Source organism: Giraffa tippelskirchi, chromosome 8 (assembly GCF_054371585.1).
Source record: "Giraffa tippelskirchi isolate mGirTip1 chromosome 8, T2T-mGirTip1v1.2.pri, whole genome shotgun sequence".
NCBI lineage: Eukaryota > Metazoa > Chordata > Mammalia > Artiodactyla > Giraffidae > Giraffa > Giraffa tippelskirchi.
Genome location: NC_137282.1, coordinates 125,636,787 through 125,658,454, shown reverse-complemented (window position 1 = coordinate 125,658,454; position 21,668 = coordinate 125,636,787). Strand labels below are relative to the sequence as shown.

Here is a 21,668-nt window from a genome sequence, read left to right as displayed (position 1 = left end):
CAAGCTTCCAACTGGAGCAACATGAATGGTTTTTAATAAATCAGTGAGGTACTTGTAACCACTGCCTAGATACATTAGTTTTCTTGTGCTCTCACAGAGGTTGTGCCCAGCCCCTGCCCACCCACCTGCCTGCCAGATATGCAAAGCACGGGGGCCGGGGTCCCACCTATCCAGACACTCCAGGCGGGAGGTGGCTGTGAGCAGGACAAGCTAGCATACTCCAGTGGCTCAAAAACCCAAGCAGCTGTGTTCCAAGGCAAAAGTGAGCAAAGACAGGATTAGGAATGGTGGCTGAAAATTTCTTCAATGAAGAGGACTTAGTGTGTGATTTTTCAACTTTGAGGGATATTGGTTAACAGCAAACCTCTTTAAAATATTTCCTCCAGGTAAGAGCAATCACCGTCATGTTAGCCGGGAGGAGTAACACTGCATTTAGGTTCTAAAGAGGCAGGCTTAAAGAGATGATTTTCCTTCCTAACATTATACAGCAAACGCCCTCATCGATGATCTTGAATATCTGTTGCTTACCTATCCATAAAATACAGCCTGCAGGGGGAAGGGAAGCTGATGAACAGCTACACACACTCTCTCTCCAAATGGAGAGGGCTGGGAGCACCGCAGCAGTCTTCTCGAACCGCTCAGTGACTCAGGAGCCTGCTCTGCTCTGAACAGCTCACTGAGAATGCACATGGTCCTGCTGCCGGAGGGACTTCAAGAACGGTTTCCTGCTGTTTTTGAGGAATAAGCCTGATCTAAATCCAGAGGCCACTGAACTACCTCCTCTCATCAACATCATTAGGAAAAGAATCCTAAGTTTATCGGGAAAGGGCAGCATCTCTCTCATTCTAGCAGCTACTTCAGTTCGGAGCAGGGAGGGAAAGAGGAGACTGGCTCGTCATCGAGAGAGGGCCCATCTCCTCTCAAATCGACACCAACTCAGACCCAAACTAGAGGGAGTTACACTTCATGAGAGGCTGGTCTAGAACTTCATAATTCAAACATAACGTTCCCAAAGGACTACATATGAAGAAGAGGAGGTACAGTCTAAGGGCACCTGAATCCATGGCCTGTGTATGGGGTTTCTGCTCAAAAGCTGCCTTTTTTATTTTTTAAGAATTCTCTCTGCTTTGTCAAAGAACGTGTTTGGTTTTCTTTTACTTTAAAAACCCCAGGTATTTGGAAATTAAATGTCTACTTTTAAATGATGGGTGTATCTAAGAAGCCATAAGAAGGAAAATTAGAAAATATTTTTAACAGAATAAGAATGAAAAGAAAATCTACCAGCATTTGTTGCAGGCAGCTGAAGCTGCTCAATGTAACGAAATACACTATGGAATCTTGAATAAGGTATGAAAACAAATAATGGACACTAGCATACAATTTTGTGAAAATGAACAAAATCTGTACTTTACTTAATAATACTGTATCACGTGTTAACTTAAGAATGGTCAGTCTTAAGTGAACATTAGAGGACACCATTGAAATGATCTTCATTCCACTGTGTCACCTCTGGCCTCCACTTATGTGTCTTTGTGAGTTCGTTTTTCAGCTACAGCATGCATTCTTCCACTTCTGAGAGTTCTGATGCATGCAAAACAGCATGGTCTCCACAGCCCTGACACACGCTGGACTGTTTTAGTTTGTCAGCTCAAGCTGCACTGCCACGTTGATGGCATGGATCCACCAATTTACAATGAACTCTGGGCAAGTGTGCAGGATGCGCATTATTTCCAGTCTTGTGCTCTGTTACAGCACTATTCCAAACCTGCATAATTCAAATGCATACAAGATACACCCTTGTTGGTACAAGGTCTCTCTGATTCACTAAAAGGAGTGGCATTGGGAAGAGGGGAATTACTCTTAGGCCAGGGAAGAGCTGCTTCCCTTAGATCTGAGCTGTGGGCCTGAGGTGGCTGCCAAGGTCTAGCTGGAACCGTGTGGAGAAAGCGTCCCTTCCTTCCAACCTGTTCATTGACTTTGGTGTGTGAGGGCCCTTGATGGATGAGCAACCGCACTATCTGGGCGTCTCCTTTCCAGGCCGCCAAGTGCAGAGGGTAACAGCCTTTAGAGTCAGCCACGTTGGTCAGCGCGTCGTTCCTCAGAAGAACCTCGACCACATCCCTAAAAGGCAAAAATCGATTGTGAGCTGCAGAACCCATGAGTCTTTCCTACCAACAGTTCTGCAGGTCTGTGTAGCATGAAGCCCTTTCACAGAGAGGAGCTCATCTGGCTCCCATCTCTACCTGAGCTTATCACCTGATTCTTCCTTTAACCCCCTGACTACTTGTACAGCTGTTGACAAGTGGCTGAGTCATCTTGAACCACACTCCACTGACTCTTCACCTCCTGGTTTAGCTATTTTCTAGATAATCCATTTATTTTCCATTATCTTGAAAAAGTCTGGTTTCCTTGTTTGTGATGTTGAAACAGCATTCAGGGACAGAATTTACATAAAAGTAGTCATGCAAAACAAATATCATTATTCACCACGTTATTCAAAGCATTTGGCGAGGTGGGAGCTGGAAATAAGACAGGCAGAGTAGACTTAGAGTGGTTGCAAACATAAATCTTAACCTTATGCAAACATAAACATAAACCTTCTGCAAGCAGAAGACACATATGGTATCACTTGATACATCCAGAAAGGAGGACTTGGCTTCCTTCTTGGTGACACCACTAATTAAGCAGATAAATATGTATAATTATCCCCATGCACATGAGGTCCAAGAAAATCCCCACTGTAAATAAAAACAGAATATAGAGGTGAACTTGGCTAACAAGCTATAGTCATTTAAGTCCAAGATCCACTTTAACTTCTGCTACCCCACTATTTAAGGGGGAGGGAGTCTCTACAGATTATCTGTTAGCTTTGTCTAAGATGGTTACAGAAAAGATCGCACTACAGAAAATGATGACATTCAACATATTTTAGGGCTTCCCTGATGGCTCAGCTGGTAAAGAATCCACTTGCAGTGCAGGAGACCCCGGTTTGATTCCTGGGTTGGGAAGATCCCCTGGAGAAGGGAATGGCTACCCACTCCAGTATTCTGACCTGGAGAATTCCATAGACTGTATAGACTGCAACCATGGGGTTGCAAAGAGTTGGTCAGAACTGAGCGACTTTCACTTCACTTTAGAAAAGCATATTGGTCATTTTGTTCTTGTCACTGTTTAGTCACTAAGTAATGTCTGACTCTTTCATGACTCTATGGACTGTAGCCACTGAGGCTCCTCTGTCCAGGGGATTTTCCAGGCAAGAATACTGGAGTGGGTTGCCATTTCCTCCTCTAGAGGAGGTTTCCGATTCAGGGATGGAACCCAAGTCTCCTGCATTGGCAGGTGGAATCTTTACCACTGAGCCACCAGGGAAGCCCATCGGAGTCACTCAGGCTGGGCCCAATACTGCGGAAGTGATACAGAATACCACAAGGTGGCAGGGCCCGGCTCCCTGCTCAGAAAAGTCTAAATGGTCCCAATAAACTGTCTTTTCTAAAAACTAAACTTCTACTGCTTATCTTCTCTAGTATTAGGCCTCAAGCTCTCGCCAGCGCCCTCTCTTCTGTTACCCTCTGGTTTTCATTCTTGCAGCAAATCTGCCCACCGCACCTGCACTCCCCCGCTGGGCCTGCCCCTGCTCTGGGCCTTCTCCTTCTCCTTCACTGAGGGGCAGGGCCCTCCTCAGGCCGCCAAACCACTGAAACCTGTGCCAAAGCACACCTCCAGGGAGGCTTCCACACAATCCCGTATGACAAATCCGAATAACTTCTCTATACGTAAGAGAATTAAATAGGCCATATTATTTGTGTATTTTTCCCTCAAGAATGGCTCTTGTTGTGTACAAGGCTACTTTCATGAGGAAAGAGTGGCAAGCAGAAAGATAAAGTAAACAGAAAGATTCTCACGACCACTTGATCTCTTTTCAGCTTATAAAGAGGCTGGTTACCTGGTAGATTATCCAGCCCCATTAACGATCTAGTGTCCTCGAATCTGAGCTTCTTATTCAGATCACTGTATGGCGCTGATCCATTTCAGAGGGGAAAAGAAGACGCTTTTAACGTAATTTTGGAGCAAGCGTTAGGGAACGAGGTTTAAAGTATACACTAAACAGAGACTCAGGAATTTTGGACAGACTAAATTTAGTTTTTCTCTGTTCTTCAGCATCCCTGCTTAGTACATCTTTAAAGGATGGAAAAAAAAGAAAAAAAAAAAAAAAGACAACCTAAGGTCTGAGTTCTGAAGAGTGGGGCAGGAATATAGCCCATTAATACTTACTTATGGCCATTCAAAGCAGCATGGTGTAGAGGTGTATACCCAGTGCTGTCAACACAGTTCACATTTGGCCCTCTCCAAATGCTATAGGAAAGAAAAAAAAAAAAACTGAAGTCACAAACCAAATCTGGAGACAGCTAGCTGCTTGGGAAAAAATTCTGTGTGGTGTTTAACCAAACAGGTTACTTCCATATGACTCCTGATATAGGACAGCAGCTATGTACTACAGAAGCACACAGCACTGAGGATACACCAATGGTTTCCTGAACAAGGAGTCAAGTCAAGACAACACTGTCATCAGTTCAGAGCTTGTTTTCCTGTATCCTTCTCCTCACTGGTAACTTCTTTATTCATTCAGTCTGAGACTCGTGCCTCCGAAAACCGTCAGGCTTGTAAGAAATGGCCTCTTTGAAAGGTCATCAAAAATATCGCTGAATCAAACCACTAGTCAGTTATAGGTACTGGGCACTCACCTCTAAGGCTGGTGACTGAAGGCTGGAGAGAGCGCAGCAGAGACCAGACAGATTATCAGGATCATTTGGCCACAAGGACCAAAATCAAAGAACCCATGTTCATAAAAGCACCCAGATACATGTGTTAAGATGCAAGGGACAATTTTGCCTTTCCTTTGTGAATATGTCTTATTGGTAATAAAAAGAATAACAACAGAATCTACAACAAGCACCTTATTTGAATCAAAAATACCATACTAAGAAGGTTGGATGCCACCTCATTTAATCCTTGAAGTCTTAATTCTGACTCCTGTTTCATACCTTACTACATCGGCTAGAAAACTTCTAATATTAAGTAGTAGAGGGCAGCCTTGTCTTGTCCTTGCTTTTGATGAGAATGCCTCTAATATTGACAGTTGGCCTGAGGTAGACACTCCATAACATGTAAAGGAAGTATCCTATTTTTTTTCCCTTTTAAAAATGTATTACAAATACTTTTTAAATGTTTTTACCTCTATGGATAAAATCATAGTTTTTCACAATGAACTAACTAAAATGTTATCAATAGCTTCCTTAATATTGAGTCATTCTTTCATTCCTGAAATAAACCTTATTTGGCACTTATCCACTAGGGTCATGTCAATGAATTCTACTTCAGAGCATTTTACTTAGGATTAGGATGTTCACACCTGCATTCATAAGTGAAGCTGGTATAAAGCTTTTTTTTTTTTTTTTTTGCTCTCATTATTGGGTATATCAGTGTTAGATTTAAGTCACAGATCACCTGGGCAGCTATCTACCTATTTCTATATTCAGGAATCACTGACATAGAGCACTAAAATGATAAAGAATTACCAGTAAAACCATCTGGGCTCAGAGACTTGACACACAGATGTTGGAAGCAGCATTATTTATAACAATAAAATATTAGAAACAGTCCAAAAGTCCATCAATAGAGAAATGATTATAATAATTAAGGTGTACACACATAGAATTATGTACCATTTATACTGCTATCTAGTAAGACAGAACAGAGATTACAATATAATGCTAAGGAGAAAAAAACAAACAACGTTGTAAACACTGCAGAGGAAAAATATATATGAGAGATTTATCAGGGTAGTGGGTTGGGTACACAAGCTCACTGCATCTCCTATCTAAAGTTGTGTGAAGTGAAACAATTTCTATCCTATACCACAGATACTTGATAGACATAAAATAGATTCAACCCAAGAAAATAAAAAAAGAAATGTTATCAAGTAACTGGCAACACTGAGGGATCCCTAAAAGGCAGAAACTAGAACTCCTAGATCTACAGAAACACAATGTAGAAGAATGCAAATGAAAATAATCACGTACTTCTTTTTGCCTATCAGCCTGACAAAAATAATGACATAAAACCCTTGTAAAGATCAGGGAAACAAACTCTTAAATTCAACTGGTATGAGTTTAAACTGGTGAATTCCTCCAGGAATATAATTTGGCAGCATCCACCAAAACCAAAAATAGGCATTCACTCTGGGCCAGCATTTCCACTTCCAGGCAACTATCCAACAGAAACACTTGTCCACGTGCACAAAGACACATCCGTGTACAGGACTCCTTCACTGTAGAGTAAGAACTACAGACTTAATGATCACCTATAGACGGGCACTTAAACATCAGGTACACCCATAAAATAAATTATTACTTAACAGTTAACAACAAAGGAAAGACAAGAAAACAAATTGGAGTATGTGTCCTGACAAGGAAAGATTTTGTGAGATGCACTGTTACTGTGAAGTGAAAAAAAGAAGTCATTATATAATATATAAAAGATGAGGCCTTATTTTATACGCAGACACACACACACACACACCCACCCATGGATGGCGATGCAGAGAGTGCTCACCAAGTGTGGACAGTAGTTACCTCTGGGGAAAGGAGGTATGTGTTGGGAGGCACTGCAGCATGGTAAAGGAGCACTTTCAGGTTCTACTCGGTATTCTACCACACTGTTTAGAACACAGTGATGAGAAGGCATTCATGTAGTGGTCTTTTTATAATATTTTTTAAATGATGGGAAGGAACCCATGTACAGGGAAAAGAAGAGCAAAAAATCAAAATAGCAACAATAAACGATTTTATATGTGTGACACGAGTCACTTTAATAAGTATATAGATATTTGGCTTAAAAGCTCAAGATAAATTTTAAGTGAAAAGAGAGGACATGTGTACTCCAATAGCAAAGTTATTCGTTCACTGTCAGTTAAGGAAGCTCATGACAAGGTCAGAAACGTGAGGGACTTCCTGGTGTCCTCATCCTCCATTAAGCTTGGATTCCTATAGCATCTTCCAAACAAAGAGTAAAAGCAATTATATCTCTTTGTCACATTTACAACTCATTTCCTAAACCAAAAATTATAAACCCATGCCTGACAATGAATAGAACGTTGGGAAGTGAAACAGATCTAGAAAATTTAGGAGGTAGACTTTTCGTATTTAGAGTCAATTTGCCCCACAAAACAAAACACGATCATTTTTCTATTACAAAATAGGTGACACTGAAATCCAAAAACAAATTATTTGCCCCAAATTACAAGCCAAATCAGTGGCTGATCCAAAACTCCCATTTAAGGCACTCTTGGTCTTTGGCCAAACAGGAACTTTTGTTGTGATCTAAGCAGACGACAAGATAAAGTGAAGATGTAGTCACACAAGGCCACGCACAATAGCAACGTGACTGGAATAAACAAGAGGGGCTGGGAGAGAGGAAATCCTCACATGGGCTAGAGCAGCTGGGACAGCAGATCTGTTGGCTCCTAGTATCATATTAGGAAGCTGCTACCTTTTCAACTTTCTCAATTCAGGTCCCAAAGTAACCTTAAAACTAAGGTTTAGGGACCTCCCTGGTGGTCCAATGGTTAAGAATCTGTGTTCCAATGAAGGGGATGTGGGTTCAATCTCTGGTCAGGGAACTAAGATCCCACATGCCACAGGGGTACTACACCCACACACTGTGCACATGCTGAAACAAAGACCCAGTGCAGCCAAAAAAAAACCAAAAAACAAAACAAACACCCCTGACATTTAGATGGCCCTTGCTTTTAACGACAAGGTAGAACTGAGCAATTCCTCTGTCATTTTCTAACTTTTCCCTCCATGTCTCTGGTTTAGAGGTGGTTAAGTCTAGGTATCCCATTCCAGCACTAAAACTATCTCAAAACAGTTAGAAAAGACAAGGCAGAGAGATAAGAAATTTCCTGCAAGAAGCTGCAGCTTTCCCAACTTGGTAAGACCTTTCCCCCTCCTTTTTCTCTAACTAGCATTTCCTCTAAATACCTATCTAGAAATCTGAAGGAATGGGGAATATATTAAATAAAACCTAAATGAGAATGGAGAACTGTCAGCTCTCTGTTCGGAATCTTAGCTTCAGACAGGATGGTAGTAACATCCCCCTCCACCCAAGTTTCTTCCTTTTTGGAAGCCCAAGAAAAGAGCTATTTACAATCTAGGTCTTCCTCTCTATCGCAGCTGTTCTACTAGGTTTTCTAAAGCAGTAAGTACGAAAGGGCCACTCACTAACAGACAAGTTCAGTTCAGTTCAGTCGCTCAGTCGTGTCCAACTCTTTGCGACCCCATGAATTGCAGCACGCCAGGCCTCCCTGTCCATCACCAACTCCCGGAGTCCACCCAAACCCATGTCCATCGAGTCGGTGATGCCATCCAACCATCTCATCCTCTATCGTCCCCTTCTCCTCCAGCCCCCAATCTTACCCAGCATTAGGGTCTTTTCCAATGAGTCAACCCTTCGCATGAGATGGCCAAAGTATTGGAGTTTCAGTTTCAACATCAGACCTTCCAATGAACACCCAGGATTGATCTCTTTTAGGATGGATTGATTGGATCTCCTTGCAGTCCAAGGGACTCTCGAGTCTTCTCCAACACCACAGTTCAAAAGCATCAATTCTGCGGCGCTCAGCTTTCTTCACCGTCCAACTCTCACATCCATACATGACCACTGGAAAAACCATAGCCTTGACTAGACAGACTTTTGTTGGCAAAGTAATGTCTCTGCTTTTAAATATGCTATCTAGGTTGGCCATAACCTTCCTTCCAAGGAGTAAGCGTCTTTTAATTTCATGGATGCAATCACCATCAGCAGTGATTTTGGAGCCCAAAAAAATAAAGTCTGACACTGTTTCCACTGTTTCCCCATCTATTTCCCATGAAGTGATGGGACCAGATGCCATGATCTTAGTTTTCTGAACATTGAGCTTTAAGCCAACTTTTTCACTCTCCTCTTTCAACTTCATCAAGAGGCTCTTTAGTTCTTCTTCACTTTCTGCCATAAGGGTGGTGTCATCCGCATATCTGAGGTTATTGATATTTCTCCCGGCAATCTTGATTCCAGCTTGTGTTTCTTCCAGCCGAGCGTTTCTCATGATGTACTCTGCATATAAGTTAAATAAGCAGGGTGACAATATACAGCCTTGACATACTCCTTTTCCTCTTTGGAACCAGTCTGTTGTTCCATGTCCAGTTCTAACTGTTGCTTCCTGATCTGCATACAGGTTTCTCAAGAGACAGGTCAGATGGTCTGGTATTCCCATCTCTTTCAGAATTTTCCACAGTTTATTGTGATCCACACAGTCAAAGGCTTTAGCATAGTCAAGAAAGCAGAAATAGATGTTTTTCTGGAACTCTCTTGCTTTTTCAATGATCCAGCGGATATTGGCAATTTGATCTCTGGTTCCTCTGCCTTTTCTAAAACCAGCTTGAACATCTGGAAGTTCACGGTTCACGTATTGCTGAAGCCTGGCTTGGAGAATTTTGAGCATTACTTTACTAGCATATGAGATGAGTGCAATTGTGTGGTAGTTTGAGCATTCTTTGGCATTGCCTTTCTTTGGGATTGGAACAAAGACTGACCTCTTCCAGTCCTGTGGCCACTGCTGAGTTTTCCAAATTTGCTGGCATATCGAGTGTAGCACTTTCACAGCATCACCTTTGAGGATTTGAAATAGCTCAACTGGAATTCCGTCACCTCCACTAGCTTTGTTCGTAGTGATGCTTTCTAAGGCCCACTTGACTTCACATTCCAGGATGTCTGGCTCTAGGTGAGTGATCACACCATCGTGATTATCTGGCTCGTGAAGATCTTTTTTGTACAGTTCTTCTGTGTATTCTTGCCACCTCTTCTTAGTATCTTCTGCTTCTGTTAGGTCCACACCATTTCTGTCCTTTATCGAGGCTATCTTTGCATGAAATGTTCCTTTGGTATCTCTAATTTTCTTGAAGAGATCTCTAGTCTTTCCCAATCTGTTGTTTTCCTCTATTTATTTGCACTGATTGCTGAGGAAGGCTTTCTTATCCTTGCTATTTCTTTCTCCTTGCTATTCTTTGGAACTCTGCATTGAGATGGGAATATCTTTCCTTTTCTCCTTTGCTTTTTGCTTCTCTTCTCTTCCCAGCTATCTGTAAGGCCTCCTCAGACAGCCATTTTGCTTTTTTGCATTTCTTTTCCATGGGGATTTTCTTGATCCCTGTCTCCTGTACAATGTCACGAATCTCTGTCCATAGTTCATCAGGCACTCTGTCTATCAGGTCTAGTCCCTTAAATCTATTTGTCACTTCCACTGTATACTCATAAGGGATTTGATCTAGGTCATACCTGAATGGTCTAGTGGTTTTCCTTACTTTCTTCAATTTAAGTCTGAATTTGGCAATAAGCAGTTCATGATCTGAGCCACAGTCTGCTCCCGGTCTTGTTTTTGCTGACTGTATAGAGCTTCTCCATCTTTAGCAGAACACAATGCACTAAGAGAACCAAGGGGGAAAAAACCCAAAAATCTAAAAATGGTGCAGGAGATCCCTAAACATCTAGTGCACTGTCACCACAGCATCTATCAGACTTGACCTTAAACCACAGGGAAAATTCTTTATGCTGTGCTTCAATACTACATATTGTAAGCCCTTTAAGGGAATCCTTCATGTTTCTAAGAGCACAGCAGTGTACAAGAACTGCCCAAGGGCCACCAGTTTGCAACTTCTAATATTGATTTTTCCTAACCTGCGACCCCAGTGTGACATGATCTCCATGCAATATAACAAATCTGGTATTTCATATCCATTAAAAATGGCCACAGTCTCTTGATGGGGCATGTAAAAATACCGCACTTGAGATGTTTTTTACATAAAACAGAGACAGAAAAACTATAAGCCGAAACCAAAGTGGCCAGACCACTTTCATCTGTGACTACTCTGTGGGATCAGGATCAGATGGTGTCCCGTTCAGTGGCTCCTAGCTGGCAGCAAGCTTGCTTCATGTGGTCCAGTCAGCTAACTGCTTACTTTACAGAGACAAGTAATGGTATCTCAGTGGGCTGGCAGGGTCCAGTCCAGTTCACCTGAGTCTATGCTCAGGCCCCATCTTGCATAGGCCCAAGTGCTACATGGTCTCCAGCCCAGAGGAGAGTGAGGAAGTCACACAAGTAAACAAATGACAACACAGGGCGTGACATTCTGGAAAGTATGCAAAGCGTAGCTGATGGGGAAATGGGAATGAGGGAGGCCTTGCAGAAAAGGAAGACACTTGAGCTGAGCCCTCAAAGCTTAGAAATCAGCCGGGCAGAAGGAACAACGAGGAGACAGCCAGCAGGTACTCTACTCAGGGCTCTATGGTGATCTACATGCAAGGGGATCCGAAAGAGGGGACGTGTGTGTATATATTATACACACACACACACACACACACACACACACACACACACACACACACACACACACACACACACACACACACACACACACATAACTGATTCACTTTGCTGTACGGTAGAAACTAACAGAAGATTTTAAAGCAACTATACTAAAAAAAAAATTAAAAAAAAAAAAGAGGAAACACTCAAATTCAAGGTCTCCTTAGTAGTCCTAGCAAACTGCAACAAATGCAATTATCAATACTTTTGAGCGGCTGGAGCACGATAGTGAATGTGTAGATGGACAGGTAGGCAAAGCCAAGTCATGAAGGCTCCTATGTGCCACTGGAAAGTTTCAAGCAGGGAACGATCAGATGTGTATTTTAGAAAAAACTTTCTGTTGACAGCTGAGAAGTGGGAACCTAGATGGGAACCTAATAAATCTGTTATTCACCACACTGTTGTGATGGTCTGAAATACACCACAATTGGGGAAAAAATCATTATGCTAAGCAGTTGCAGAGATGATGGAGATCAGACTAACTTCCAAGTTAGTGATTTGGGCATGAAGTGAGGACCTGAACAAAGGGCATGGGAGGGAAGATGGAGAAAAAAGAATAGATTCAACAGAAAAGAGAGGATCTGGTGACTAAATGGCGAGGAGGCAGTAAACAATTCAGTGGCTAATGAGAGAGCAAATTAAGGAGGAAAAGTAGTGTTGATTTGTTTTGTGATTGTGGTAGTGTGTGTTGGGGGCAGGCAGAGGGAGTTGTTTTGGGTTAGTTGAGGCTGAAATGAATTTGACTCCCACGTATACATGTCTAGTCAGTCAGTAGGTAGATATGATGGTCTAGGCTGCCCACTCCAGGATTCTTGGGCTTACCTAGTGGCTCAGATGGAAAAGAATCCATGTGCAATGTGGGGGACCTGGGTTCAATCCCTGGGTCAGGAAGATCCCCTGGAGGAGGGCACGGCAACCTACTCCAGTGTTCTTGCCTGGAGAATCCCCATGGACAGAGGAGCCTGGCGGGCTACAGTTCATGGAATCGCAAAGAGCCGGACACGACTGAGAGACCAGGCAGAGCGCGGCACAGGATGGTATGGAGCGCCACGGCCACGTGACCAGTTTAAATGACAACACTCAAACCCTGACACACCTATGTGCTGCCCTCGTTCAACCCTTACAACCATATTATGGCACAGGAAGTACCAGCACACTATTTCCATCTTATAGGTAAGAAAAGTGAAATCCAAACGCCTTACTGATTGTCATACAGCTAACTAATGTGGAATGGAAATAAAATCCCATGTCTGACTTCTCATGCATGTTCCTTCCAGTTTATTCAGGCTCTCGACCTTGGCTGTTGAGACAAAACAACTTGGACCATTACGCGTCTCCTCCTGAGTTAGTTCTCAGGAAGTCGAAGACTCTCTGAGCACCAAGTCAGGACAGGGCCTGCTCCATCACTGGTTCTTTGAAGAGGAAGCAATGGCAATGAACTTGAGGGGGAAGAGAGGTTCTCGGCAGCTCTCCATCAGGTCTTCATTAAATCATTAAGGTCTAAACAGGAGTTTGTCTCATCAGCCTTTTTCTGCCAAAGGCATTCACTGTTTCCCTCTTTTGGTCATCCTTGCAAAGGCGAACTTATCTCTGAACCTCAGCAAGGACTGGCAGTTTCCCAACACAATGAAACACTGTCCAAAGTCAGTCTAATTTTACAAAAACTTCATCTTACTCAAATGAATTTGACACATCCTTACTAAAATGCTTTCCACATACTTAATTGTTGAAAGAAGAGATAAAAAGGAAGCCACTCTCATTGTAAGAGAATTTGGTGATCTTTGGAGAAAGACAAAACTTACAGACATGAAACAATCATACAAAAAAACCCAAAACAATTCTAGTTAACTGGGAAGCACAGAATGTGTATTTTTATTTCTGCTCAATCCTCATTAAAAAGAGGGTAAAAACAAAAAGAATAAGAGAAAAATAACAGTGAACATAAAATGGCGGTGTTTTTAGAAGATGAAAAGTAGAGAAATTAGCAAAGCTGAAAGAATGAATCCCTGCAGCCAGAGGAGAGGTCAACTTATCAGGAAAGGCTCATGGATTAGAGGCCCCTGGTGGCACAGGAGCCCAGGGATGAGGAGGAGATGGAAATGAGGACTCCATACAAATTCTATACAAGGCAGTGTCAGGCCACCAGGTCCCCGGTCACATCTAGGGCAGCCAGAAGACTATCATTCCTGCACCCAGGCAAGAGTGCTTGGATGCTCAGTCGTGTCCAGCTCTTTGTGACCCATGGACTGTAGCCCACCAGGCTCCTCTGTCCATGGGATTCTCCAGGCAAGAATACTGGAGTGGGTAGCCATTCCCTTCTCCAGGGGACCTTCCCAACCCAGGGATCAAACCCAAGTCTCCTGCATTGCAGGCAGATTCTTTACCATCTGAACCACGAAGAAGCTTAAATAAAAATGACAACCAAGGATCCTGATAGATTTGAGGAAAGCAAACACGAAAAGAGAGAACACAAAACAAAATAAAGGGACTCAAAGGAACAGAAATAAGAAACCAAATAAAACCTCAACCAAAAAAACCTATTACCATACAAGAACAGGATTAGAAAAAATTACATCAGTGTAAAGCTTTTGGAAATTAAAAACATGATAGTAGAAATATAAATATAAACAAAGACCTTGATGATAAAGCTGTGTCAATCTTTCAGAAAGTGGAACCAAAAGAAGAGATGGGGAAATTCCAGAGAAAAGATAAGAAAATTAGAGAACCAAAAGTTCCAGAGAAAAGAAAGAGGAGAAAATTATCAAAGAAATAACTTAAGAAGTTTTCCTAGAACTGAAGAATGTGAACTTCCAGTTTAAATAGTCCATCCTATATTCAGTACAAAGAATAATTTTTATAAAGACCCATCCCCCCCAAGACACACTGTGAAATTTCTAAACACATGAGATAAAGACAATATACTTTCCAGAGAGAAAAAACAGTTTGCATACAAAGGATTGAGTGCATCAAATTTTCAATAATTTCAAGATTTTCACAAAGTCTTACGGCTTTCATTTCTGGAAGCTATAAGACAAAGAAGCAGTACTTTCAAAATTCAAAAGTGAAATGATTTCCAACCCAGAATTCTATAGCAGACCAAAAATCAGTGAAGTATAAAAAGAGAATAAAGATATTTTTAGACATGCAGAGTCTTAAATTTTACCTCCCACACACCCTTTTATCAGGAAGTGACTGGAGGATGTGTGCTACCAAATAAATGAGCAAATCAAGAAAGAGGAAGACAGGCATCCAGGAAACTGGACAAAAAAAGGCAAAGGGAATAAAGCATGGAGTGGAGTGGGCCTCAAGAATACCCAGCCATCCTGGAGGATGTGGGGCTTTGGGGATGCAAGAGAACATGAAACTGACGAGATTAACTGACATGTCTGCCTGGGACTTGGAAAAGAATACTTAAGAGATTTAAAATTTACGGCTGTAGTTTAGGAATTAAAAGTGACCTGGATAAGTACAGCTGAATCCCTTCATTGTTCACCTGAAATCATCAAAACATTGTTAAGCCGCTATACCCCAATATAAAAATAAGAAGTTTAAAAAAAAATTCCCTCTCAGCTCTGCCTTGGCTGCATCCCACACAGTTTGACAGCATTTTCATTTAGTTCAGTTATTTTTTTAATTTCCCTGAGACTTCTTAATTTAGAAGTGCGTGGTTTAGATTCTAAGCATTTGGAGATTTTCCTGTTGTCTAATATTACTGATTTGATGCTTTTGAACTGTGGTGTTGGAGAATACTCTTGAGAGTCCCTTGGACTGCAAGGAGATCCAATCAATCAATACTAAAAGAGATCAATCCTGGGTGTTCATTGGAAGGTCTGATGTTGAAGCTGAAACTCCAATACTTTGGCCACCTCATGCGAAGAGTTGACTCATTGGAAAAGACCCTAATGCCAGGTAGGATTGGGGGTGGGAGGAGAAGGGGACGACAGAGGATGAGATGGTTGGATGGCATCACCAACTCGATGCACATGGGTTTGGGTAGACTCCGGGAGTTGGTGATGGACAGGGAGGCCTGGCGTGCTGCAATTCATGGGGTCGCAAAGAGTCAGACACGACTGAGCGACTGAACTGAACTGAATGTTACTGATTTCTAGTTTGAGGCCACTGTGATCAGAAAACATATACCAACTTTTATCTTATGTAGCTTAGCATATGATCTATCTTGGTATATGTTCTATAGGCAATTGAAAAAAATAATATGTACTCTGCCATAGTTATATGGAATGTTTTATAAATGCCTACTAGAGCTTACTAAAAAAAAAAAAAAAAAAAGTGAGCTAAACATAGGAAACTCAGAAAACCACCAAGACAGGTAATATAAGAAAAAAAGAGACAGAGAGAGGATTGTAGTATACTAGTTGCTTTGGCAGGTGAATAATACTAATACCCATAATAATATAAACATTAGATACTGATGTAACTAAAAATTGTAATATATCTGAAGGATGAAGGGGGAGGCAGTGGACCTAGTGAGTGAAAGAAAGTTCAACCCTGCTCTTCCTTAACAAAGACAGATAAAAATTCTAAAATTTTGAAATCAAGAAAGCAGCAAAAGCATAGTAATCAAAAATACAGAGGAAACACCTGAAACTCAGAGCCAAGAGCTGGAAGTGGCTGCTTTCCCAAAAAAGAACTCAAGTAGACATAAATGGCCCCCTGTTAAGGATGGTGCAGAAACAATTCTGACACCACACATCAGGATGAACAAGTCCTTGTAAGCTGTGAAATGTATATTTCTGGTCACCTTGGCTTTTGAGGCCATGTGATTTGTGTTCCAAATGTGTGATGAAAGGCAGTGACTTTGAAGGGTTTATTCCCTTGCGAGAGAGAAACACAGTGGAAAGGCAATGCCCCATTTTAAACTTACAGGTGATACAACTCACACAAACAACTTGAAAGGATGTTCTTCTTGTTCCACACGGCCAGCAAGGAGCTCTCCCCTCTTCTGCCAAGGACAACAGTCTCCTGTTTCTAGTGAGTAACTGCACACAAGCCACACCATACCACACACACCGGCGAGCTCCTGGAGAGCAAGGGCTGTTAAAGACCTGATACATTCACTCCAGTGACTGCTAGTCTCAGTCACTGTACCCAGAAGGGGGAAAGGGAATGGAGGCAGGAGGAAGCACAGAGTCTCTGCATGGATGTGGATGTGAGCACCGCTGTGGGAGCGTTCTGCTCTAACTATGAAGAAGTCACGAGGAGTAATGTAAATATAACCACTTTTTTACAAGCCATATTTCCCTTGCCGTTTACGCAATTACTTTGGGGGCCCTTAATTTTTATTTGATTCAGTTTATTTTAGCCTGGCTTCTTAACACTCAAGCATTCCATTTCTGTTCCACAATTGCAAGAAAGGCACAGAAGTGCTGAACTGCATGAGAATGGTCTCCGGAGTTCAAAATCCTGATTCCTGCCACACTGCATCTTCTATGACAGTAGACTGTGCCACATTCCCAAGCAACAAGCACACAGGAAATATGCAAATATTTGTGGGGAAAGAAGGGGAAAGCCGCTGTGCTAGTCTAGGTTCCTTATAATAAACAAACCAAGCCGCTGCCCTAAACAACCTCAAAGGCACAGAAACAAAAAATTATAATGCAATGTTAAAGCGAAAGTGAAAGTCGCTCAGTTGTATCTGACTCTTTGCAACCCCGTGGACTATACAGTCCATGGAATTCTCCAGGCCAGAATACTGGAGTGGGTAGCCTTTCCCTCTTCCAGGGGATCTTCCCAAACCAGTGATATAACCCAGGTTTCCCGCATTTTGGGCAGATTCTTTACCAGCTGAGCCACAAGGGAAGCCCAAGAATACTGGAGCTGGTAGCCTATCCCTTCTCCAGCGGATCTTCCCAACCCAGGAAACAAACCAGGGTCTCACGCATTGCAGGTGGATTCTTTACCAACTGAGCTATGAGGGAAGCCCATAATGCGATGTAGTTCATGCTATAAAAGAACTGTACAGACGCTAAGGGAACACAGGGATCACCAGGATGAATAGCATCAGTCCTCAAGAAAAAAGGATGAAAAGGCTTTGCAACCAGGGAGAAGGGTATGTGATCACACTGCAGCCAAGGTGACCTTTTAAGGGCAAATGCTTCCTAGAAGGCCATGCCTCCACCTCCTTCCTCCCCAGGCCCCCAGTCCAGCCCACCTCTTCAGCACCTCTGCAGCACTGAGCAAAGGTCTCAAGAACTCCTTTTTTCCCCCTGCCCAAGCAGGATTCTTCATGAGCTACTTGTAGAGCTCCTTTTACTCTGCCTTGATGACAGTGAGCTCAGTTCAGAGCTCTACGTTTGTCCCTATTTGACTGCCTTTCTTACTAGACCCCAGGCAACTTCTGGGCAGATCAGAGTATGTTATGTTTACCACCATATCCTCATTGCCACGAAAGCACCGCACCAGGCACATGAGGAGCTCAGGAGTAAGAGAAATCTACACATAAAGGCAGGAGGGGGCCTACCTCCTCCAAGACAGCTATGGTAAATTACTTTAGATCACGGAGACTATTTCTAAGAACTCATATCCTCTATCTAGTTATTTCTTGAGTAAAAAATACTACACAAATATCTCTAAATACATGTACAGATTCATATTACTGTAAGGTAACATGTTACTCAGGAAGAAAAAGCAACGTTCCTTCTATTGTTTAGTGTGTGTACAGGGTTGAGGGGGAGTTGGAGAACGTGTGTGTGTGTGTACAGAAAAGCTTTTAAGAATAGTTTGTTCCTTGGCTTGTCAAAGTCCACTGGCTGAACTGAGCTGGGCAGGAAGGCAAGATGCCTTTGTCAGTCACTTTTGGGAGCAAAGATTTCTCCATCTCAGGGAAGTCATAAATCCTGGCTTTTATCTGTTGTCCCGGCATAATTATTAATAGCATCCTGGCCTGGACAATAAATTATATGGTCACTTTACTCCATCCAGACTTTGAGACCCTTTTCTTGAAATTTTGAGTCTAAAAGGCCTGAAAGTAACAGGCAGTATTAAATGTTTACTATGAGCCAAGTATACTTTCAGTGGATTAAACAACTCACTATTTACTTCCTATCAGAACCATATAAACGAACCCGAGGAAACTGGCAAGTATGGGGTGAATAACTTACCCACTGTCCCAGAGCTGGAATGGGTGACACTGGGTTTAACTCTAAAATCTTAACACTGTGCTATATACAACTTCTTGAAAACCACTCTCTTGGCTGTTTTTCTCATTCCTGAGTAAGACAAACTCCCCACAGTTCATACACTTTCATTTCCTCCCGGCTTTACATTGCTCGATCCTCATTCATTCTGCCTTACTCTTTTTTTCTCTGTAGGGGTATAGGAAACCAATAAAGAGTCTTGAGGGAGGTACTACATCCTAGATAGGAACCAGATCCCAGAGGGAAATGATTAGAGGCAGTTAACCAAAAGACTCCCATTAACATTTCCAGAAATCCAATTAGCTGACAAACCTTGTTACTTAGAGGTAACTATTGAAAGCATCATTATAATGAGAGCTACAAGCTGACTGAATTCATTTAATCTTAAAATATTTAAGATGATTATTTTGTTGTTTTGAGGAAATTAAAATGACCAAAAATTTTCAATATAGAAATTAATAATGCAAAAGTATAATATCATAGTAATCCAAGTATATGCCCCAACCAGTAACGCTGAAGAAGCTGAAGTTGAACGGTTCTATGAAGACCTACGAGACCTTCTAGAACTAACACCCAAAAAAGATGCCCTTTTCATTATAGGGCACTGGAATGCAAAAGTAGGAAGTCAAGAAACACCTGGCGTAACAAGCAAATTTGGCCTTGGAGTACAGAATGAAGCAGGGCAAAGGCTAATAGAGTTTTGTCAAGAGAACGCACTGGTCATAGCAAACACCCTCTTCCAACAACACAAGAGCAGACTCTACACATGGACATCACCAGATGGTCAACACCAAAATCAGATTGATTACATTCTTTGCAGCCAAAGATGGAGAAGCTCTATACAGTCAGCAAAAACAAGACCGGGAGCTGACTGTGGCTCAGATCATGAACTGCTTATTGCCAAATTCAGACTTAAATTGAAGAAAGTGGAGAAAACCACTAGACCATTGAGGTATGACCTAAATCAAATCCCTTATGAGTATACAGTAGAAGTGACAAAGAGATTTAATAAGGGACTAGATCTGATAGAGTGCCTGATGAACTATGGACAGACATTGTACAGGAGACAGGGATCAAGACAATCCCCATGGAAAAGAAATGCAAAAAAGCAAAATGGCTGTCTGAGGAGGCCTTACAGATAGCTGGGAAGAGAAGAGAAGCAAAAAGCAAAGGAGAAAAGGAAAGATATTCCCATCTCAATGCAGAGTTCCAAAGTATAGCAAGGAGAGATAAGAAAGCCTTCCTCAGCGATCAGTGCAAATAAATAGAGGAAAACAACAGATTGGGAAAGACTAGAGATCTCTTCAAGAAAATTAGAAATACCAAAGGAACATTTCATGCAAAGATAGGCTCGATAAACGACAGAAAAGGTGTGGACCTAACAGAAGCAGAAGATATTAAGAAGAGGTGGCAAGAATACACAGAAGAACTGTACAAAAAAGATCTTCATGACCCAGATAATCACGATGGTGTGATCACTCACCTAGAGCCAGACATCCTGGAATGTGAAGTCAAGTGGGCCTTAGAAAGCATCACTACGAACAAAGCTAGTGGAGGTGATGGAATTCCAGTTGAGCTATTTCAAATCCTCAAAGGTGATGCTGTGAAAGTGCTGCACTCGATATGTCAGCAAATTTGGAAAACTCAGCAGTGGCCACAGGACTGGAAAAGGTCAGTTTTCATTCCAATCCCAAAGAAAGGCAATGCCAAAGAATGCTCAAACTACCACACAATTGCACTCATCTCACATGCTAGTAAAGTAATGCTCAAAATTCTCCAAGCCAGGCTTCAGCAATACGTGAACCGTGAACTTCCAGATGTTCAAGCTGGTTTTAGAAAAGGCAGAGGAACCAGAGATCAAATTGCCAATATCCGCTGGATCATCAAAAAAGCAAGAGAGTTCCAGAAAAACATCTATTTCTGCTTTCTTGACTATGTCAAGGCCTTTGACTGTGTGGATCACAATAAATTGTGGAAAATTCTGAAAGAGATGGGAATACCAGACCATCTGACCTGTCTCTTGAGAAACCTGTATGCAGGTCAGGAAGCAACAGCTAGAATTGGACATGGAACAACAGACTGGTTCCAAAGAGGAAAAGGAGTATGTCAAGGCTGTATATTGTCACCCTGCTTATTTAACTTATATGCAGAGTACATCATGAGAAACGCAGGCTGGAAGAAACACAAGCTGGAATCAAGACTGCCGGGAGAAATATCAATAACCTCAGATATGCGGGTGACACCACCCTTATGGCAGAAAGTGAAGAAGAACTAAAGAGCCTCTTGATGAAAGTGAAAGAGGAGAGTGAAAAAGTTGGCTTAAAGCTCAACGTTCAGAAAACTAAGATCATGGCATCTGGTCCCATCACTTCATGGGAAATAGGTGGGGAAACAGTGGAAACAGTGTCAGACTTTATTTTTTGGGGCTCCAAAATCACTGCTGATGGTGATTGCAGCCATGAAATTAAAAGACGCTTACTCCTTGGAAGGAAGGTTATGGCCAACCTAGATAGCATATTTAAAAGCAGAGACATTACTTTGCCAACAAAAGTCCGTCTAGTCAAGGCTATGGTTTTTCCAGTAGTCATGTATGGATGTGAGAGTTGGACGGTGAAGAAAGCTGAGCGCCGCAGAATTGATGCTTTTGAGCTGTGGTGTTGGAGAAGACTCTTGAGAGTCCCTTGGACTGCAAGGAGATCCAATCAATCCATCCTAAAAGAGATCAATCCTGGGTGTTCATTGGAAGGACTGATGTTGAAGCTGAAACTCCAATACTTTGGCCACCTCATGTGAAGAGTTGACTCACCGGAAAAGGCCCTGATGCTGGGTGTGATTGGGGGCGGGAGGAGAAGGGGACGACAGAGGACGAGATGGGTGGATGGCATCACTGACTTGATGGACATGGGTTTGGGTAGACTCTGGGAGTTGGTGATGGACGGAGAGGCCTGGCGTGCTGCGATTCATGGGGTCACAATGAGTTGGACACGACTGAGTGACTGAAGTGAACTGATACATCTAATGTATACCTCAAATGAAATTTATTATCAGATTCT

General features: G+C 42.2%; 1 protein-coding gene across 9 annotated transcripts in view; it reads right to left on the bottom strand.

Moving 5' to 3' along the window:
• The window catches only part of ANKS1A (ankyrin repeat and sterile alpha motif domain containing 1A), a 174,553-nt gene that overhangs the window by 95,078 nt on the left and 57,807 nt on the right, over positions 1–21,668 (bottom strand). For all 9 annotated transcript variants that reach the window (XM_081520082.1, XM_081520076.1, XM_081520078.1 and 6 more), the window contains exons 2-3: positions 4,273–4,353; positions 1,965–2,121 (exon numbers count right to left, since the gene is read on the bottom strand). Coding sequence is in view for 8 of the 9 variants with exons in the window: in XM_081520076.1 (XP_081376202.1) it covers positions 1,965–2,121; positions 4,273–4,353 (238 nt within the window). In the remaining variant the exon portion in view is untranslated. The remainder of the gene's footprint in view (positions 1–1,964; positions 2,122–4,272; positions 4,354–21,668) is intronic.